General features: G+C 48.3%; 1 protein-coding gene and 1 long non-coding RNA gene across 13 annotated transcripts in view; one reads left to right on the forward strand and one right to left on the reverse strand.

Annotated features, from left to right (window-relative positions):
- The window catches only part of GLRA2 (glycine receptor alpha 2), a 54,111-nt gene extending 36,667 nt beyond the window's left edge, over nt 1-17,444 (forward strand). For 2 of the 4 annotated variants that reach the window (XM_039914151.1, XM_039914152.1), the window contains exon 7: nt 16,010-17,444. In XM_039914151.1, coding sequence (XP_039770085.1) covers nt 16,010-16,288 — 279 coding nt within the window. In that variant the 3' untranslated portion in view covers nt 16,289-17,444. Of the gene's footprint in view, nt 1-3,854; nt 4,052-4,695; nt 4,788-16,009 lie in introns of those variants that run through there. The other 2 variants (XR_005660823.1, XM_039914153.1) reach the window with 2 other exon arrangements.
- LOC114817074 lies at nt 60-11,103 on the reverse strand. Of its 9 annotated transcripts, XR_005660830.1 has the most exons (8): nt 9,218-11,103; nt 7,280-7,603; nt 6,556-6,610; nt 6,315-6,418; nt 3,202-3,426; nt 1,726-1,813; nt 1,216-1,336; nt 60-355 (listed from the first exon to the last, which is right to left on the reverse strand). It is a non-coding gene; the product is annotated as an uncharacterized LOC114817074 (long non-coding RNA). The 9 variants fall into 9 exon arrangements; XR_005660826.1 differs by having other exon boundaries at nt 6,315-7,603; nt 9,218-9,322; nt 9,782-11,103; XR_005660829.1 differs by having other exon boundaries at nt 6,315-6,610.
- Nucleotides 17,445-18,045: the final 601 nt, after the last annotated feature.

Consider the following 18,045-nt stretch of genomic DNA (forward strand, 5'->3'; position numbering starts at 1 on the left):
GGGATGAAGACGACGAGCCCCGGGCGGGACAGGGACCCTGTCCAACCCGTATCCACCCCAGCGCCCGGTAGGGCGCTTGGCACACGGTAAGCGCTTAACAGATACCACAGTTAGTCGAGCATGGCTGTGAAGGTCCACTTGCGAGGGCAGGTCCAGGAATGAGCAGCTTCAGGTAGGGGACTGCCGTGGCTTCAGAGGGCCTTCCTGGTGGAAATGCACCCTCACCGTTCTCCCGAAGGGAGCGAGCAGCCCGAGCCGATCTCTGGGCGCTTTCCTGGGAGACGGTCTAGTCTGACTTCCCTATCTGCAGCTGGAGAATCGGACTATAGGTGCAATATCTTCTAGGCTGAGCTGTCTGTCGGGGGGAAAAGTGAAAGCAGGCAAAGTTCGAGTCAACCTGTTGAACTGCCCCTTCTTGATGAACGTATAGAACCCCCAAGAGAACTGACCAAGCACCTTTAAGTAGGTTTGGAGTGATACGTTATGGATTCGCCCCAAGCCTTTCCTCTCATTTAGTGTTTCGTCTCTCTAGAGCCAATTGCAGAAATTCCCCGAACAAGCGAAGCCCCTCTCGTCAACCCGCTCGATGTCTGAGGGTCTGTTTTAATTTACTTATTTCCTCCCCGGGTGAAATTAGTTGAGTGTGGCGAAAGCAGCTTCTTATTGGATTCATTCACTAAGTAAGCCCATAGATCAAGCCGGATTCAGAGGCGATCCCTAAGAAAACCAATCTGCAAGGGCTTAACTGCAGTGATGAAGCAAGACCATCTCTCCACCTTGCGACATTTCTCCCGCGGGGTTTAGGGGAATGTTTAGATTCTCTGAAACTGAGATGCTCGTGAAAGAGCACTTGGCTCCGGAGACCAACAGCCTTCTCTGTGCCACCGGTGGGTCTGACGCCTGTCTCGGGAAGAGTCTAAAAGAACAGGGCCGAGTGCGGCCGTCGGCTGGCTTCGAAAGGAAAATGGGATTAGTGGCAAAGGAGGGAAGGGCGAGGTGACTTCGTGGGGCATTGAATGTGACAAACAGGCCTAATGGATCAGTGGTATTTATTGACCGCTCACTCTGTGCTGCGCACTCTACTAAGCACTTTGAGAGAGTACAGTGCTAAGCGCTTAGTACAGTGCTCTGCACCTAGTAAGCGCTCAATCAATACTATTGAATGAATACAGCAGGAGAGTTGGTGAACATGTTCCCTGCTCACAGAGAGCTTACTGTCTAGGGGCGGAATCGATGCCATCACTAAGTTCTCCCTCCTATCTTGCACGATTTCAGTGAGGGAAAAGTTGCGGCACTGGCTTACAGAAATTCACCTCCCCTTCCCAACGCAGTGCTCCTTAAGGTAAAGAAAATATTTTTTAAGTAACAGTGTGGCCCATAAAATGATGGCATTTGTTAAGCGCTTACTATGTGCCAAGCACTGTTCTAAGCACCGGAAAAGCAGCATGGTGTAATGGAAAGAGCCCGGGCTTGGGAGTAAGAGGTCACGGCTTCTAATCCCGGCCCCGCCACTTATCAGCTGTGTGACTTTGGGCAAGTCACTTCACTTCTCTGTGCCTGAGTTACCTCGGCTGTAAAATGGGGATTAAGACCGGGAGCCCCAAGTGGGATAACTTGATAACCGTGTATCTTTCCCAGCACTTAGAACAGTGCTCGGCGCACAGTGAGCGCTTAACGAATACCGTCAGTAAAATGTTTTGCAGTCGAGCTGCAATAGCGAGTTACCACTTTTTGATCTCTTGCTCGGTCAGAAGCAGTTTACAGGTCTGATTTTGCCGCCGGTCATTTTTAGGGACTTGGGCTTCAGTAGTGCCTAGAAAGGAGGAGAGCAAAGCCGATGTAGCGAAAGGATAAATTGTGCTCATCCCAATTTCTCCCTTGGCTCTTTCCCCCTTGCTCCGCACCACCGTCTTTGTGCAGAGTCGTTCGGTGAATCGTGAGCTACGTGTGCGAACGCTGTCGTTTCCGTTCCGATAGCTAACGGTCCATTTACATTGTTCTCTGTTAGAAGGATCCCCCTCCAGCCCTCACCTAACTGCGGTTTCAGACCTCTAGTGCCGTGTGTTGTTTTGGTTAATGTGTCATCCTAGGTTTTGTCAGACACTGTGTCTTCAGGACGGCACCGTTCAGTGCTGTCGCTTGCCAGGTATTCAGTCCGACACCGGGATTTTGCGAGGGTGGCAGCAGAGCTGTGCCTTTTTTTTTGGATGTTTCTTGTTAAGCCCTTACGGGGTTTCAAGCACCGTTGTAAGCGCCGAGGTAGATACGTGCTAATCGGGTTGGATCCGGTCCCTGTCCGACAAGCGGCTCCCAATCTTGATCCCTCTTATACAGATGAGGTGACCGAGGCCCAGAGGAAGTGAAGTGACTTGCCCAGGGTCACGCAGCAGACAAGTGGCGGAGCCGGGATTCGAACCCAAGTTCTTCTGACTCCCGGGGCCGTGCTCTTTCCATTAGGCCATGCTTCTTTTCCTTTTGTCTCTTAATTAGGTTGGAACAGCAGTGGCTGATGTCACTAGGATGAGGGGCAAACAACAAAAAAAGTCTGAGGGGTTCCTGGGGTAAATTACAGGTAAACAAAGATAAGGGCATGGCTTAGTGGAAAGAGCAGGGGCTTTGGAGTCAGAGATCATGGGTTCGAATCCTAGCTCTGCCACTTGTCAGCTGTGTGACTTTGGGCAAGTCACTTTGCTTCTCTGGGCCTCAGTTACCTCATCTGTAAAATGGGGATTAAGAGTGTGAGCTCCACGTGGGACCACCTGATTCCCCTGTGTCTACCCCAGCGCTTAGAACAGTGCTGTGCACGTAGTAAGCGCTTAACAAATACCAACATCATCATTATTATTATTACTACTGCCTCCAACCCTTGCTGAATGATCAGATCACCCCCGAGTCCTCATCGCTATGGGAAACCTCCCCCAAAGACTGCACGTTTAACTGTGTCAGAGTGACATTATTCTGCTTTTCCGTTCACAGAGAAGTGGACTTCATAGTAAAATATCCTGTTGTAGGTGCATGAGGTGGGCTGCTATAACTTTTAAGTGGACATGTTTTTGTGAGTAACGAGTTTGTTTTGGACTGAGTTGCTCTTGATATTAGGTAAAGTGTATTCTGTAACCCAGTGGATGAAATTCTAAGCGGCTTAGAAATTGTAGAGTTGACGAAAGGAAAATATGGCCTCTGCCTTGTTAATTTCTTTACCTGGGTGACGGTGAGTACCTCAGACTGGAGGAATGGCATTTTTCGAATCTCTCTGCAATACTACATTTAAGTGTGTGAAGGGACTTGGAGGGAGCTGAGAGCGCGTGCCCCGCTGTCTTGCATTCACAACACTCCCAGGTTGCTTAGCTGAAGGGCAGGGCTGGTTTTCCTCCTCCCCGGGTGGTGACTGCCGTTCGGCTTTCCTGTGGCGTCTTCTCAGCACACCTAGAGAGGCATAAGAGGGAGGAGAGGAACGTGGCTCAGTGGAAAGAACCCGGGCTTGGGAGTCAGAGGTCATGGCTTCGAATCCCCTCGCTGCCCCTTGGCAGCTGGGTGACTGTGGGCAAGTCACTTCCCTTCCCTGTGCCTCAGTTATCTCATCTGTAAAATGGGGATGAAGACTGTGAGCCTCACGTGGGACAACCTGATTACAGTGTATCTACCCCAGCGCTTAGAAAAGTGCTCTGCACATAGTAAGCGCTTAACAAATACCAACATTATTATTATTATTAATCCCCCTACTACTAATACTACTAATGATGATGGCATTTATTCAACACCTCCTGTTTCCCCGGTGGTGTGCTGAGCACTGAAATGGATTCAAGATGAGCAGATCACCCAGATATTTATTTTCCACTTAATCTTCCTTTAAGCTCCTAGAAGACAAAGGATGTGCCTTCTCCTTTTATTGTAAGCTCCTGGAACAGTGCTCTGCACACAGTAAGTGTTCACTTAGAGACTGATCACGTTAAAGGAAGAAGGGGCATTCCTCATATCTCACCCAGAGACGAGAGACGCCTTGATGGCGGTAAACTCGCCCGCGGTAACAGGTAAGCGATATTCATTCATTCATTCAGTAGTATTTATTGAGCGCTCACTATGTGCAGAGCACCGTCGCACGCGCTTGGAGTGGACAGTTCGGCAACAGATAGAGCCCAGTGACGGGCTCACGGTCTAATCGGGGGAGAAAGACAGCGATCGGAGGGCCCCCCCGACCCCTCCTAGCAGAAGTGGAGGGATGACTGTCTCAGCCTCCTCAGTCGACGATCCACTCACTAAACCGAGGGGAAAGAGCGTGGTACTGGGAGTCAGGGATCCTGGGTTCGAGTCCCCTCGGCCTTCCGTGTGACCACGGACGTGTCACACCCCCTCTCTGACCCTCAGTTTCCTCATCTGCAAAATGGGGAAGTGAGCCCCATGTGGGGGTGGGGAGTGTGTCCGAGTTTATGACCTGCTATCTACTCCTGCGCTTAGAACACAGTAAATGCCATCATCATTGTGAAGTTTTTCCTCTTTATTCTGTCACTTATTCAATGCTTAGTGTGTGCAGAGCACTGTACTAAGCGCTTGGGAGGTTTTTAAAGGGTATTTAAGCCACAGTCCATGTCCCACATGGGGTTCACAACCTTGCCCAAGGTCACATGGCAGACAGGTGGCGGAGCCAGGATTAGAACTCGGATCGTCTGACTCTCAGGCCTGTGCTCTTTCCACCAGGCCGCACTGCTTCTCCTTAGACTGTCCCACCTGTGATGCAGTAATCCTCAATCTAATTCCGGCTCCACCACTTGGCTGCCGTGTGACCTTGGGTAAGTCACTTCGCTTCTCTGTGCCTCAGTGACCTCACCTGTAAAATGGGGATTAAGACTTGGGAGCCCCTCGTGGGACAGCCTGATCACCCTGTATCTACCCCAGCGCCTAGAACGGTGCTTGGCATATAGGAAGCGCGCAACGAGTACCGTTACTACAACTTGGAGAGTAAAGGGAACCGATTGAAGAGTTCTCCCTTTTCCCCAAAGAATTTAGCCAGGGAAGGCATGCAAATTCAAGTCTGACTCGGCGACAGTAGCCCAGGAACCTCCCCGGCTCAAGCTCTCAAGTCCAGTGACTGGGTTTCGGGTCACGTCTTCGGAAGAACCTTCCTTCCTATTCCAGGTGCCGTCCAGAAAAGGAGGGCCAAGAGACCCAGTGCAGTGAGTCATTCCCCATTATACCGTTGCCCTTATACATGTTTACATATCATTGTGAAGTTGTTTGCTCCCGGGAGCCGAGATAGCACCGAAGAGGGATTAGAGTGCTCTTGGAAGGTAAGTGAAGTCTTCAGAGCAGGTGTGGTGTGTTACTGGATCTCGGAGAGAGGTAAAGGGATTGCTGGTAAGGCAGGAACGGGAGAGCCCCTGTGGCACAGGGCGTAAGAGCCCTGCTTGTTAACCGGGAGGCTGGAGGTTCGAATTTCCCTCGGGCTCTCAATGAGATGGTGTTTTTAATGTAAAAAGACTGTATGTCTGTTCGGGGATGGGTGTGTTAGGTGGTGAGCTATCTTTTAGATAAAGAGTACTATGGCATAAATATCTGTATTGTTTCTTCGGTCTTCTCCCCTGGAGTGAGGTGAAGGTAATTGAAGTCTTGGGCGCAGGTGCCCCTTGTTCCCGCTGAGAGGTAAGTGGGTGTGGAGCAAGGGGAAAGAAACCTGACTGTGAGCTTCTAAGTCTGAATCCGGATACAAATAAGACTGGCGTTTTAAATATAAAATGAGCCTAGGTCTGTACGCCGTGGTGATATATCTTTGGGATAAAGAGCGAGATGGCTTCTATGTAAAATTTTTTTTTTGTTGTCTCTCTTAGGTGGAGAGAGGTAAAGGGGAAGGTGAGGGTAGCTCCAGCAGAGCGCTCAGTGTGGTGCAAGGGGCTAAAGCTCTGTTTGCGGGCCTTGAGGTTGGAGGTTCAAATCCCACTGATGCCAGGAAATAACTATCTGTGTGTGTCTGTCTCTCTGTGTGTCTCTCTCTCTCTCTGTCCCTCTGTGTGTGTGTGTGTGTGTGTATGAGTGCGTGTGTGGATGTGAGAGAGAATGTGTGTACGAGTGAGGGAGTGAATGGAAGATGCCCAGGCAAGAAGCTGGGTGGGGGAAATTTGCCTGGGCGTGTGAATGGAAGAGTGAGTGGGAGTGCACGGGGGGGTGTTTGTTTTTTCATCTCTATTACCCACCGGCCCCCCCCCCCCCCCCCCCCCCCCCCCCCCCCCCCCCCCCCCCCCCCCTCCCCTCCCCTCCCTCCCCTCCCCTCCCCTCCCCCTAACTCCCACCCTCCCCTCTACCTAACTCCCAAAGGTACTTACCTTTAATGCCGTTTAGAATCTCATGATGTCCCCCGGTCTTCTAAGAACGAGCCCCGCTTCTGCCTCCGCTGAGAGACTTCTTCCTCTGCGAGGCCTTGCCGTTCCTAGGAAGGGACGAGAAGAGTGCAGAATCGATATTATCGATGGTTAAAGTACTCTCTCCCAGGCTCCGTTTGCCACTAATTGAAAACAGACCTGTTTGCGGTGGATGCATCTTACAGCTTAAACAAATATTTCTTACCGGTTAAGGAGGGAGGGCTGTGAGTAGGATACGTGCACATACCGATCGGGCTAGCCTAGGAAAGAGCAGATCTCATTAACAGTCTCCACGGCCTGGGGGAATCTCGCGGTGTAGGCACTCCTGCTGTGATGCATAGGGCTAAGGAACTATTGTTTTGGGAGGGTGTTTTTTTTCCTCCTTCCCACTGCATTTAGCGCAGTGACCCCTCGGAGGAGAGGGAGGGAGAATAGGCAAATGGGAAAGGGAGGGGTGTGGGGCAAAGAATAAGGAACGTGAAACATTGGGCAGGCAAAGGAGAAGGTGATGAAGCTTCCTTTGCCCCAAGGACAGTGTAAAAAGCTGCCTTTGTTTCAAAAATGCAAAACCACAGGGTTTTTTTTTTAAAGAAGAGCTATAGGTTCACTTTTACAGTTTCTCAACATCCATTACAGGTGGAATCTTGTTAAAAACATACCAGAAGAATCTTAAACTAAAGGGGCTGAACAGATGCAGTACAGGGAAGAGACCTGTCTGGGGAAAAGTGAAGTGTGGAGGATAGCAGCTATTTAATTATTCATTAAACCTTCCCATTGGCCGCTGAGGAGTTATCTAATTGGCAAGTTATAAAAACTCCTTATTAGACAAGGGTAAGAGGTCCAAACACCGGCTGGCAGTAAGATAAACTCTCAGGTCAAGAAGGGCCTTTACCCAGAGGGGTCAAGTAAAAACTGATAGTAAAACTTACCGTCTTGCCGGCAACTGTGCCAAAAAACAGTTCTTGCTGTAAAACCGTCCTTCTGGTCAGAGTGAAAGTTGAGGCGTTCAACAGCCTGCGGGTCGCCCAAGCGCTCAGTACAGTGCTCTGTGCTCAGTAAACACTCAAACACTATGGAGTGATTGTGCTGGGTTAACGATCCTTTGTTTTCTCCCCTGGAGGTTTAGGGATTTTGTGCAACTTGTAAAACACTGTGGACAGACCCACAGAGATTCCAAGTGATCCAAAAAAAGAAGTGATGGCCACATGGCAACGGTAGCTTCTCCCTCGTCATCCGTGGTACACATTTAGTGTCTGCTGAATGGGCGGAAAGCATTGGACTAAGCCCTAAGGAGAGTTACTATAGTAGCCAAATGCAAGACGACTGCCCCCCTACCCCCAAAGTTTAGAATCTAAAAGGATGGACAGATAAAAATGAGGTAAAATAGTGTGAACAGGAGGAAGGACAAGCTTTGACCACACTCAGTCTCACAGAACCTATGTACAAATCTGTCATTTATTTCACTTTCTGTCTCGCCTTTTAGACTGTAAGGTCGTTGAGGGTACGGAACATGTCTACCAGTGGACTCTCCCAGTGTAACAGTGCATTCTCCTGGGCACGTTACACTGTACAACAACTCTGTTATATTGTACTCTCCAAAGCATTTAGTATAGGGCTCTGCACTCAGTAAGTAATCACTGAATACCATAATTGATTGATTTTACTGCCTGGGAGACTTCCGGTTGTGCAGTGATTTCCAAATAAAAGGGTCTTTTATATTATGAAGTTTCTAATAAAAGGGGAAAACTTGGAGACCATTTAGGTGGTTTTCATACCAGGGTGACAGATGATGCCAGAGGAAGAAAACAAGAGGTTATGGACTCAATCGATCAACAAAATGGTATCCATTGAACACATACTGTGTATGGAGCACTAAGTACTTGGAAGAGCGCAACAGAACACAGCTGGTACGCACATTGCCCTCTACAGAAGGAGCTTATAGTCTAGAGGGGGATACAAACAATAATAATAATAATGATGGTATTTCTTAAGCACTTAATAGGTGCCAAGGACTGTTCTAAGTGTAATCAGGTTGTTCAACGTGTTCGCAGGTTGTTCGCAGTCTTAATCCCCATTTTCCAGATGAGGGAACTGGGGCAAAAAGAAGTGAAGTGACTTGCCAAATGGCTGTGTACAAAAGTACTAAGGGGATGATGACAGGGGTGAAGAAAGGGTAAGAATCCAAGTAAGTGCAAGGGTGAGGCAGAAGGAACAGGGACTAGAGGAAATGAGAGCTGTCGCGGAAGACCTCTCGAAGGAGATGTGATTTGTAGTAAGGCGGTGAAGGTGCCAGGAGTGACAGAAGTACTTCCAGGCCAGAGGCAGGATGCAGGCGAGATGTGGGTGGTGAGATGAAATTTAAATACAGTGAGTAGTTTGGTGGTAAAAGAGTGAAGTGAGGACACTGGGTTGTAGTAGGAATTCAGCAAAGTAAGAGAGCAAGGGGCAAAGTGATTGAGTGCTATACAGCCCTCAAAAAGCCTATGATAAGGAATTTGTGTTTGATGTGGAAGTGGGTGGGCAACGACTGGAGGTTCTTATTTTAGAATAATGATCCGGGCAGCAGAGTGAAATATCGATGGGAGTGGGGAGATGCAGGAGGCTGATGGAGCAGTCAAGGCAAAATAGGCTAAGCGCTTGGATCAGTCCAGTGCCTGGCACACAGGAAGTGCTCCACAAATACCATTATTAGCAGTAGCAGTTTGGAAGGAGAGGAAGGGGCTGCACATTTGGTAGGTGCATGTGAGGATAACCAAGATCCCTGTGAGCGTGAAGATGGTCAGTTCAGAAAGATAGGAGGACAGATTTGCAAGCAGAGGCAACCCTCTCCTTACACTCCTACGGGAATCTGGGACTCTCTCACCCACCTGAATGATGGAACTCGGATGTGGAATGGAAGAAAGTGGGTATGACTTGGATCTGCTTCCTTCTTCGTCCACAGCCGGCGGGTCGGTTGCCATGGCCAGGGATACCTAACGAAAAGGAATAGAGAGAGTAGACAATTAACCTGAATCTGAGGAAAGTGAAAAATCAGATTTTGGATTTGAAAGCTCCCCTCTGCTGCCTTCAGTAGGCGTGCAGTAAATCAACACCCTGGCAAACTTGTCTGGGGCTTTCTGACCTTTCTCTTCCGACCCTGGGGCCAACTGTCAGAGGCTTCAAGGAATAATCTTTTATTCCACTTCAAAAATTGAATGAATACGGTACCATAAAGGTGGGGCAAACACACATCCCTTGTTAGTAATGGGTGAGAAAGGACTAAACTGGAACATTGGTAAAAAAAAAAAAAAGTTACAAAACGGCAGGCAGACATTTCCTCATGCCATGTTATTGGGGGTCATTTATTTAGAATTTGGAACATTCCTTTTCAAGAGCAAACCCCTTCAAAAAATCCAAACGACCCATTTCCAGTTGCGTCCCGAGGGCCTTACCATTGCAGTTATTCCAACCAAGCGTGGTAATGCGGTCTGGGAGAGAAGGTAAGATTCCTGCCAAAATGTTAGTTGACATGTATATTTAATTAGCCAGCTTTTTCATTCTTGACCTACTTTTACTACTGCCGTCTTCCTATCCCTCTAGACTGTACGCTCCCGGTGGGTAGGGAATGTGTAATTTCGGTGAGCCACCAATTTGTTTGCATTATGCTCTCCCGAGCGCTATTAGGCCCAGTGCTCTGCACGCGGTACATCTTCAGTGAGTACCGCTGATCGACTTTTCCTCCTCCAGCATTCCACTCTTTGTAAATACGTGATGTCTGTGTCCCTCATTGGATTATAACTCCTGGGAGAGCAGGGAACGTGCATCCTAGCTTCTTTGGCCCTCTCCCAAGCTCTTTGCCGTGCTTAGCGCGGGCTCTTTTGGAGTGCCATGCCTGCTGGGTGCTAATGGTGCTAATGCATCCACTGTACTAAGCGCTTGGGAAAGCAAGACTAGAAGCCTGAGACACATCCCCCACCCCCAGTGAGGTTTCAGTAGACCCTCATTACAGACCCCCCAATTGATCGATTAGCCCCAGAGCCTGGAGATGGGAGCCTCTGAGCAGACCACATACGCAGTGTGTTGGATGGGTCGCGACGAGTGGGAGAAGGCCGGAGGCTCGGGCGGGAACGGAGTGAGGCGGATGTTGACCGTGCATGTTTGTGACAAGTCGGTGCCTACTGCAGGGTTTCGGGACATCGCACAGATGGGGCTTGATGCCTTCCTGCTTGGTTCACCTTTAAAATATTCATTACTCTGGCTGTGTTCCAGGGGGATGAAATGTTTCGCAGTAGAAAAGGATGTTAGCGATTGAGTAAATAGGCAACCGTGAAATGGAACCACGGAGAAGGTGACCGGGTAGAACGGTGGTGGTCTCCTGCTGCTGCAAAAACACCGATGTGAAGCTAGGAAGCTTATTTCTGTGGCCGGTGCCACAACCCTCGCTGACACCCGCTCACAGTGGGGCTGCTTCTAGCCCGGGGACCCAATGCCCTTGGTTGGGCACTGCCAAAGGGACAGCCTCTGCATACAGTGCTCTGCACACAGTAAGCACTCGATAGACACCAGTGATTGACTGATCACGACAAAGTTGTGTCAGGGAGAGCGTGCAGGACTGGATGAGGTATGAGTGTCTAAACCAGAAAAACCTGGCAGCAGTCTCACAAACATCCCAGGTTCCCATCTACCACTAGACCTCTTTCTTTACCTTTAGAAACAGCATGGCCTAGTGGGCCCGAGAATCACGAGGACCAGGGTTCTGATGCCGGCTCCGCCACTTGTCTGCTGCGTTACCTTGGGCAATCCACTTCACTTCTCTGTGCTTCAGTTCTCTGATCTGCAAAATGAGGATTAAGACCGTGAGTCCCTCTTGGCACATGGACTGTGTCCGACCTAATTAGCTTGTATCTACCCCAGTGCTTAGTCCAATGCCTGGCACATAGGAAGTGCTTGATGAATACCATAATTAAAAAAAAAAATTAGAACTGGAGTGCAAGCACCTCCAGGACGTCCGGGTGTTGGCCTGGTGCGGGAGAGGGGGAAGCGGGAGGGACAGCTGCTCTAACTGCCCACTTCCTCCTGACTTCAGCCTGCCTACCAGCCTGCCCTGTGCTAGGAGAGGCTCCTGTAGGACTTTTGGGCTGCACTGCCCCAGGCTCGCCCCCTCCCCACGCAACTCTCTTGACAAGGAAGGCTCGACAAGATCAGTTATAAATTCACAGAGTTGCATTTCACTTGGAACCTCGGAGTAGTTACTGAACTTTAACCACCTCAAAAGTGAGTTTCCGGAGTCCAAGATAACTTGCGGCAAGTGGTTTGCTACAGATGATCTGGAGAACCAGAGTCCTGGCTACGGCCACAGATAGACGGCACTTATGGACATATCTGGAATTGATTTATATTGATGCCAGTCTCCCCCTCTAAGCTGTAAGCTTGTTGTGAGCAGGGAACGTGTCTACCATCTCCGTTGCATTGTATCTACGAACTCTGTTGTATTGTACTCTCCCAAGGACTTAGTACAGTGCTCTGCACCCAGGAAGCACTCAATAAATACCATTTATTGATAGATCACCTTTCTCAAAGAGCCTGTATCGTTCTTTCCAACTCTTTGCCTACCACTATCTATCCCATAAGCAAAACTTCTGGGCTTTGATAAAGTTCAATATGTACTGACTGTTTCGCCCCCTTGCCGCGATTCCTTGATGGTGCTTTCTTTGCATTTCCTCGGAGCATGGAAGGAGGGGAGCCGCAGGGCCGTGTTTCACATCCCCCCCTATAATCGCCACCCTATGGAAAATTAGGCAGGCACAGTACCAGGGCATCAAAATTCATTCATTCATTCGATCGTATTTATCGAGCGCTTACTGTGTGCAGAACACTGTACGAAGCGCTTCGGAGAGTGCCCTACAACGATAAACAGACACATTCGCTCCCCCCAACAAGCTTACGGTCTACAGTCCGCGGTGCTGGACAGTTAACACAAGCTTCCAAAAGCATCAAAAGCCACTCGGGCAATATTCTGGTTCTAGCCGCAACCCGTTCACCAGACAGACATTTTCCCTCATCTAAAATGGGGGTTTTATGATGTCATAAATTGTCAGGAATAATCACAATACGCAAAATTTGGAGGTGACTTCTGAGGGCGTTTCCATGCCAAAAATAACACTAGTTTTAATGGCACTGCCTGAAAAAACCCATTACAGATTACATTCAATTTAGATCGGCTCTGTATTTAAATTAGATTAAATGAGGCATAGTGAATGGTAAATAAAGTTATTTTTAAAAATAACATTAAGTAGATAGTGTTGCACACAATAAATCGCATGTGGTAATATATCCTTGAAACAGATCTAAGAGCTCTATATTTCTAAATAATTGATTTGATTATCTATAACTAAACTGAGGCACTTAATTGGAAACACTGACTGAATGCAGAATCTCTTCGCCCACAAAAGAAGCCTACTGAAATTTCTTGGGCACCAACTGGGTGTGAGGCACAGAACTCACAGAGTGAACTGCACCCCAACATCAATCTCTTTTTGGCTTGGAAATTTAAATGAAGTCAGACACTCTGGAGTCACTTATTCACCATATGGTCATAAACACTAGCAAAATTAAAAGGGATGAATCAACATAATCCGAGAGGCCTCCGTCTCCTCATTCCTACATTGTTAACTGAGTTCATTTAAAGACTGACTTTTTCAACTGGAACAGGTTGAGGGGGCGATCCCGCCCCGGCCAAAGAGAAACTTTGTCCATTTCTAGGGTTTGACCCTGAAAATTGGTAGGAATAGCTGGGGTGGAAAGGACTGGCCCGGGAAACTGACAGAGATTTTTGCATCAAACATTAGGTTTGCAAACCCATTTTTTTCCAAGCGGGATAGAAATGACAAAGTCTAACACATTTCCTTATTCACCTCAGCAGTTGTAGGCAGCTGTTAAGCAAGGGCCGATAAGGAGACGTGAAGAGCTTAAAAAAACTGCCAAAAAATACAAATTCAGTCAATTAGTAGTATTTTAAGCAGTTACTGTGTGCAGAACACTGGTCTAAACACTTTGGAAGAGTACAATGCAATGGAATTGGTTGACCTGTTCCCTGCCCTGAAGGCATTGAGCCCCCTCTATGTGCACAGCATTATACTGAGTTAATAATAAATGATAATAAATAATTAGCGCTTACTAGTGTTGTGAGCACTGGGATAGATACAAGGTAATCAGGTTGTCCCACGTGGGGATCACAGTCTTAATCCCTATTTTACAGATGAGGTAGCTGAGACACAGAGAAGTTCAGTGACTTGCCCAAGGTCACACAGAAGACACATGGCGGAGACAGGATTAGAACCCACATCCTCTGACTCCCAAGCCCATGCTCTAGCCACTAAGCCACGCTGCTTCAGGGAGCACAGTAGAGGGAGAAGACCCATTCCCTGCCACCCAGTTGCTGTTAGGCTCAAAAGAATTTCCAGTTTGAAGAAAGTCCGGCTTAAAAAGAGTACATCAATCCGTCAAATACAAAAGTACCGTGGGATATAACTCGGGAGGATGCGTCCTGAGGAGAAGAAAAATTAATCAAGAAAAGGCTGGAGAGGAGGGAGGCTTTGAGAAGACAGGGGGAGGTAAGGAATTCAAGGGAAGGGAGTACTAGAGGTTGGAGATAGGGAGGTTGAGAATAAGAATGTGAGCTGGGGTGTGGTAAGAGAAGAGGCAAGAGGATGAGATGTGATGGAACGCCACAGAGCCAACGGTCAGGAGATTGTTAGAGGGAGAGGAATGGGTAACTATACCAGATCTGGTCGCTGTGGGTCCCTGGGACAAGCCGCTTAACTTCTCTGTGCCTCAGTTACCTCATCTGGAAAATGGGGATGAAGACCCCCAAGTGGGACAACGCGATTACCCTGTATCTCCCCCAGGGCTTACAACAGTGCTTGTCACCTGGTAAGCGCTGAACAAATACCATCGTTATCATTAATCCTACTGTTAGAATGACATTTTATAAAGAGGATCGTAGTAGCAGTGAAGTATGGATTGGATGATGAAACCATCATGCTATGAGTTCCTAGACCAGGGTGACTTCCATTTGGTTGGGAAAAATGATGATGATTAGACTGTAAGCCCGTCAATGGGCAGGGACTGTCTCTATCTGTTGCCGATTTGTCCATTCCAAGCGCTTAGTGCAGTGCTCTGCACGTAGTAAGCGCTCAATAAATACTATTGAATGAATGATGATTCTGCCGACGCCTCCGGGGAGGCAGGCTGAGCCTACACAGTCCCAGGACCCAGAGAAGCTCGGCTGCTCTGAATTACCACGTCAAGACCCTACGGAACACGGTGCCCCGGGGCTGTGCCGTCAACTCTGAGAGTGGAACTACGGCATCTTAGCTTCTGGGCTCGGGGCCACCTCCCAGAGCAAAGCTGGCAACCAGAGAAAGCCCATCTGCTGGCTGAACGGGTGGGAGAAGGGGACAGGGACCGAGCGGGAGACGAGGATGCGTGGGGTAAATGGCCGGGCAGAGCTGCCCTCTTGTAAATTCATGGGAGGTGGGGGCCGAGCATGAGGCTCCCGAGGTCGGGCCTGCGATGAAAGCTCTCTGGGCCCTGGTTCGGACTAAACTCTCCTAATGCCGACAACAAGCACTCTGCCACCTACGGTGATTCCTTATGAACAGTTTACGGTTCGCGGATCTTTTTTTCAAGTGCCCCAAACTAAACCAATGACTTCAGAAAGACCACGGACCAGAGGCCAAGAGATCAATTCTCAACCTGAACAAACACCTAGAAACAGAGACCGATAATGGGGTAGATAGAGAAGCAGATAGAACACGGCCCTGGGAGTCAGAAGGTCATGGGTTCTAATCCCGGCGCCGTCGCTTGTCTGCCGGGTGACCTCAGGCAAGTCACTTCACTTCTCTGGGCCTCAGTTTACCTCATCTGCAAAATGCAGATGGGGACTGGGTCCAACCCGATTTGCTGACATGCACCCCAACACTTATTACAGTGCCTGGCACATATCCTGATTATCATCATCATCATCATTATTACACAGACCGTAATTATAACTGTTATTGTTGTGAGATCAAAAAAGGCTGAATCTGGCAAAGTAAAAAAAAAGTGAACGCCCATGGAAGTTGACAGACGAGCACAAAGAAGCTCCCACGATCTTCTAGTCTAAGCAGTGAGGTACCCGAGTGAGGGGCTGGGATTTGTACAGTCTAACGCTGCTGATGCTCTCGGGGATCTGGAATGATTGGCCCGGACCCCTCTCAGATCTTCAAAGGAAATGTGGGTATCTGAGACACAGGGGGACAGCTCCCATTTCCAACCTGGGGTGATGGGGAGAGAGGGAAGATCCTCCAAGAGTCTGAAAGGGACCCAGGTGTCCCCTCCTCCCTCCTGAGAAAAGCTTTATCTGAACAGATCAATGCTCCCGAACCCTTATTTAACCATCGAGAACCCTTATTTAAGCATCGCAAACCCTTTTTAGCAAACTCGTTTTCCGTTGCTCTTAATGAAGGGAGGGCGTGCCCGGCCCGACCCATCTCTGAGTCCCCAGTTGTCACCCAAAAGCTTTGCTCCGTGGGATTTCTTTCCTCCCTGAAGATGCACCTATCTGTCCGTCTCTTGTACAACTAACAACAAGCCGTGTTTCCTCCCCGGCCCCGCCCTTCCTCTGTCCTTCCTCCCAGGAAGAAGATGTTACTCGGGAGAGTCGTTTCCATTTCAGCGGCTACGGGATGGGCCACTGCCTGCAGGTCAAGGATGGCACGGCCATCAAGGCCGCGCCCCCCAACCCGCCTCCGGCACCGCCCAAGGATTCCGACTCCATCAAAAAGAAGTTTGTCGACCGGGCGAAAAGGATTGATACCATATCCCGAGCCGCTTTCCCGCTGGCCTTCCTCATCTTCAACGTCTTTTACTGGATCACGTACAAAATCATTCGGCATGAGGACGTTCACAAGAAATAGGCAGTTTCCCTCTGGGCGTAGGGACCTTCTTGCCCAAGTGATGTACTTGTAAATAAACAGTGCAATGATCTTTCTGTCATTTTGACAAGGGAGGGTGGGGTGGGCTTTGCAGGAAGTGGAGTTTATGACACAAAGGAAGGAAGAGAAGTTACCCTATATGAAGAAAAATGATTACACAAAACTTAAGATGTTGCAGGAAAATGCAACAACGTGTCGATTAACTCTGATCTTTCAGATTCTCACTTTATCAACCCAAACCGACGGGGCCAAACTTTTCCCAATCCCACTATGGAAGTGTTAGCTTAAAAATACCTAAGCCACCCATCACGTGACTAGCAGCTGCCCTACAGTGAGTTTCAAGGACCAAACTTTTTTCAGGAAAACACTGCCTTTGTAGTCGAAAACAAGTCTACTGAGCTACATTCCTTTAAAATTTCAGTAGTCCACCAAAGTCTTTTTGTGAGCCACAGATTATTTCTATTTCCAGAAAAGTAAAAAAACAAGAACAAAAAACCAACAGGAAAAACAGATTTCTACTTCACTACCCTTGTGACTGTGCATTTTGATATTAGCTTGCTCTCTGAGAATTATTTTGAGGTTCAGACTATATTATGTGGTTGATTTGATAGCCGACCCTTCCAGAAATCGAGACAGCCCACTTTATTATACCGGTTCCAAACGAGGGCACTGACTTTTTGATGGTTTGCTGTACTTTCACGCCTCGGTGCCAAAGTGTAACGTTGCCGTCTCTCACCATAAATATGGAGCTTTTTTTTTGTTTCCTCTACGCCGTAGCTCAATTTAGAATCGGCTCCCATCCTTGCTCTCATTGTAGCCGCAACCAGCAGCTCTGTAGGTCTACGGGCCACTGATTTCTACCTTCATCCAAGTGGCTACTGTTTTAACTAGCATCAACTTAACCTACGAACTTAAAAATTGTACTGTGATCTTCATCACCTGTTACCTTTCGGTGGCAGAACTTTGTGGGTCAAACCCTGGCTACGTGTTTTAAGTAAGAAAAAGGTATTTTTGCTGATTCAGAAAAAGACCACCTGTAAATACGATGAAAAATAAAATTTTCCACGTGTTGTGAGAGGGGTTATTTAAAAAAAAAAGGTATTTGTTCAATTTCAATAAAGCTAAATGTGCTACAGAATATCGAGTTCTTTTTCCTTATTTATGCAGTCCTATGAATAACTTGCATTTCTATAGTGTCTTTCTTCTTCAGAGCTCAGAGTATAGTACTTTCATGTCTATTCTAGAAAAGAGGTTTGTAGCTAAACTGGGAGTTTGTCTGTCAATAAGTGGACTCCACTACTGCTAGCCCAGAGAAGGTCAGAAAAGAACATTAGTGGGAATGTTCAGAAGGCAGACCAAAGCCTGAACAGCTCTCAACACAGACAACACCCCGATGGCTTCCTTCACTTCTCTCTCTATTCTGTTGGAAAAAGGTATTTACTAAGGAAGTAGCATGGCCTAGTGGAAACAGCGTGGGCACGGGAGCCGGGGGACCTGGGTTCTAATCCTGACTCACCCAGTGCCTGCTGCGTGACCTTGGGCTAGTCACTTAGCTTCTCTGTGCCTCAGTTTAGTCAGCTGCAAAATGAGGATTCAATACCTGTGCTCCCTCCTACTGTGAGCCGCTTATTCGTTCATTCAGTTGTATTTACGGAGAGCCTGGGAGAGTACAATATAAAAACAAACAGATACATTCCCTGGCCGCAACACCACCCGGACACCGAGAGGCCTACTAAGGA

Source organism: Ornithorhynchus anatinus, chromosome 15 (assembly GCF_004115215.2).
Source record: "Ornithorhynchus anatinus isolate Pmale09 chromosome 15, mOrnAna1.pri.v4, whole genome shotgun sequence".
Taxonomy (NCBI): Eukaryota; Metazoa; Chordata; class Mammalia; order Monotremata; family Ornithorhynchidae; genus Ornithorhynchus; species Ornithorhynchus anatinus.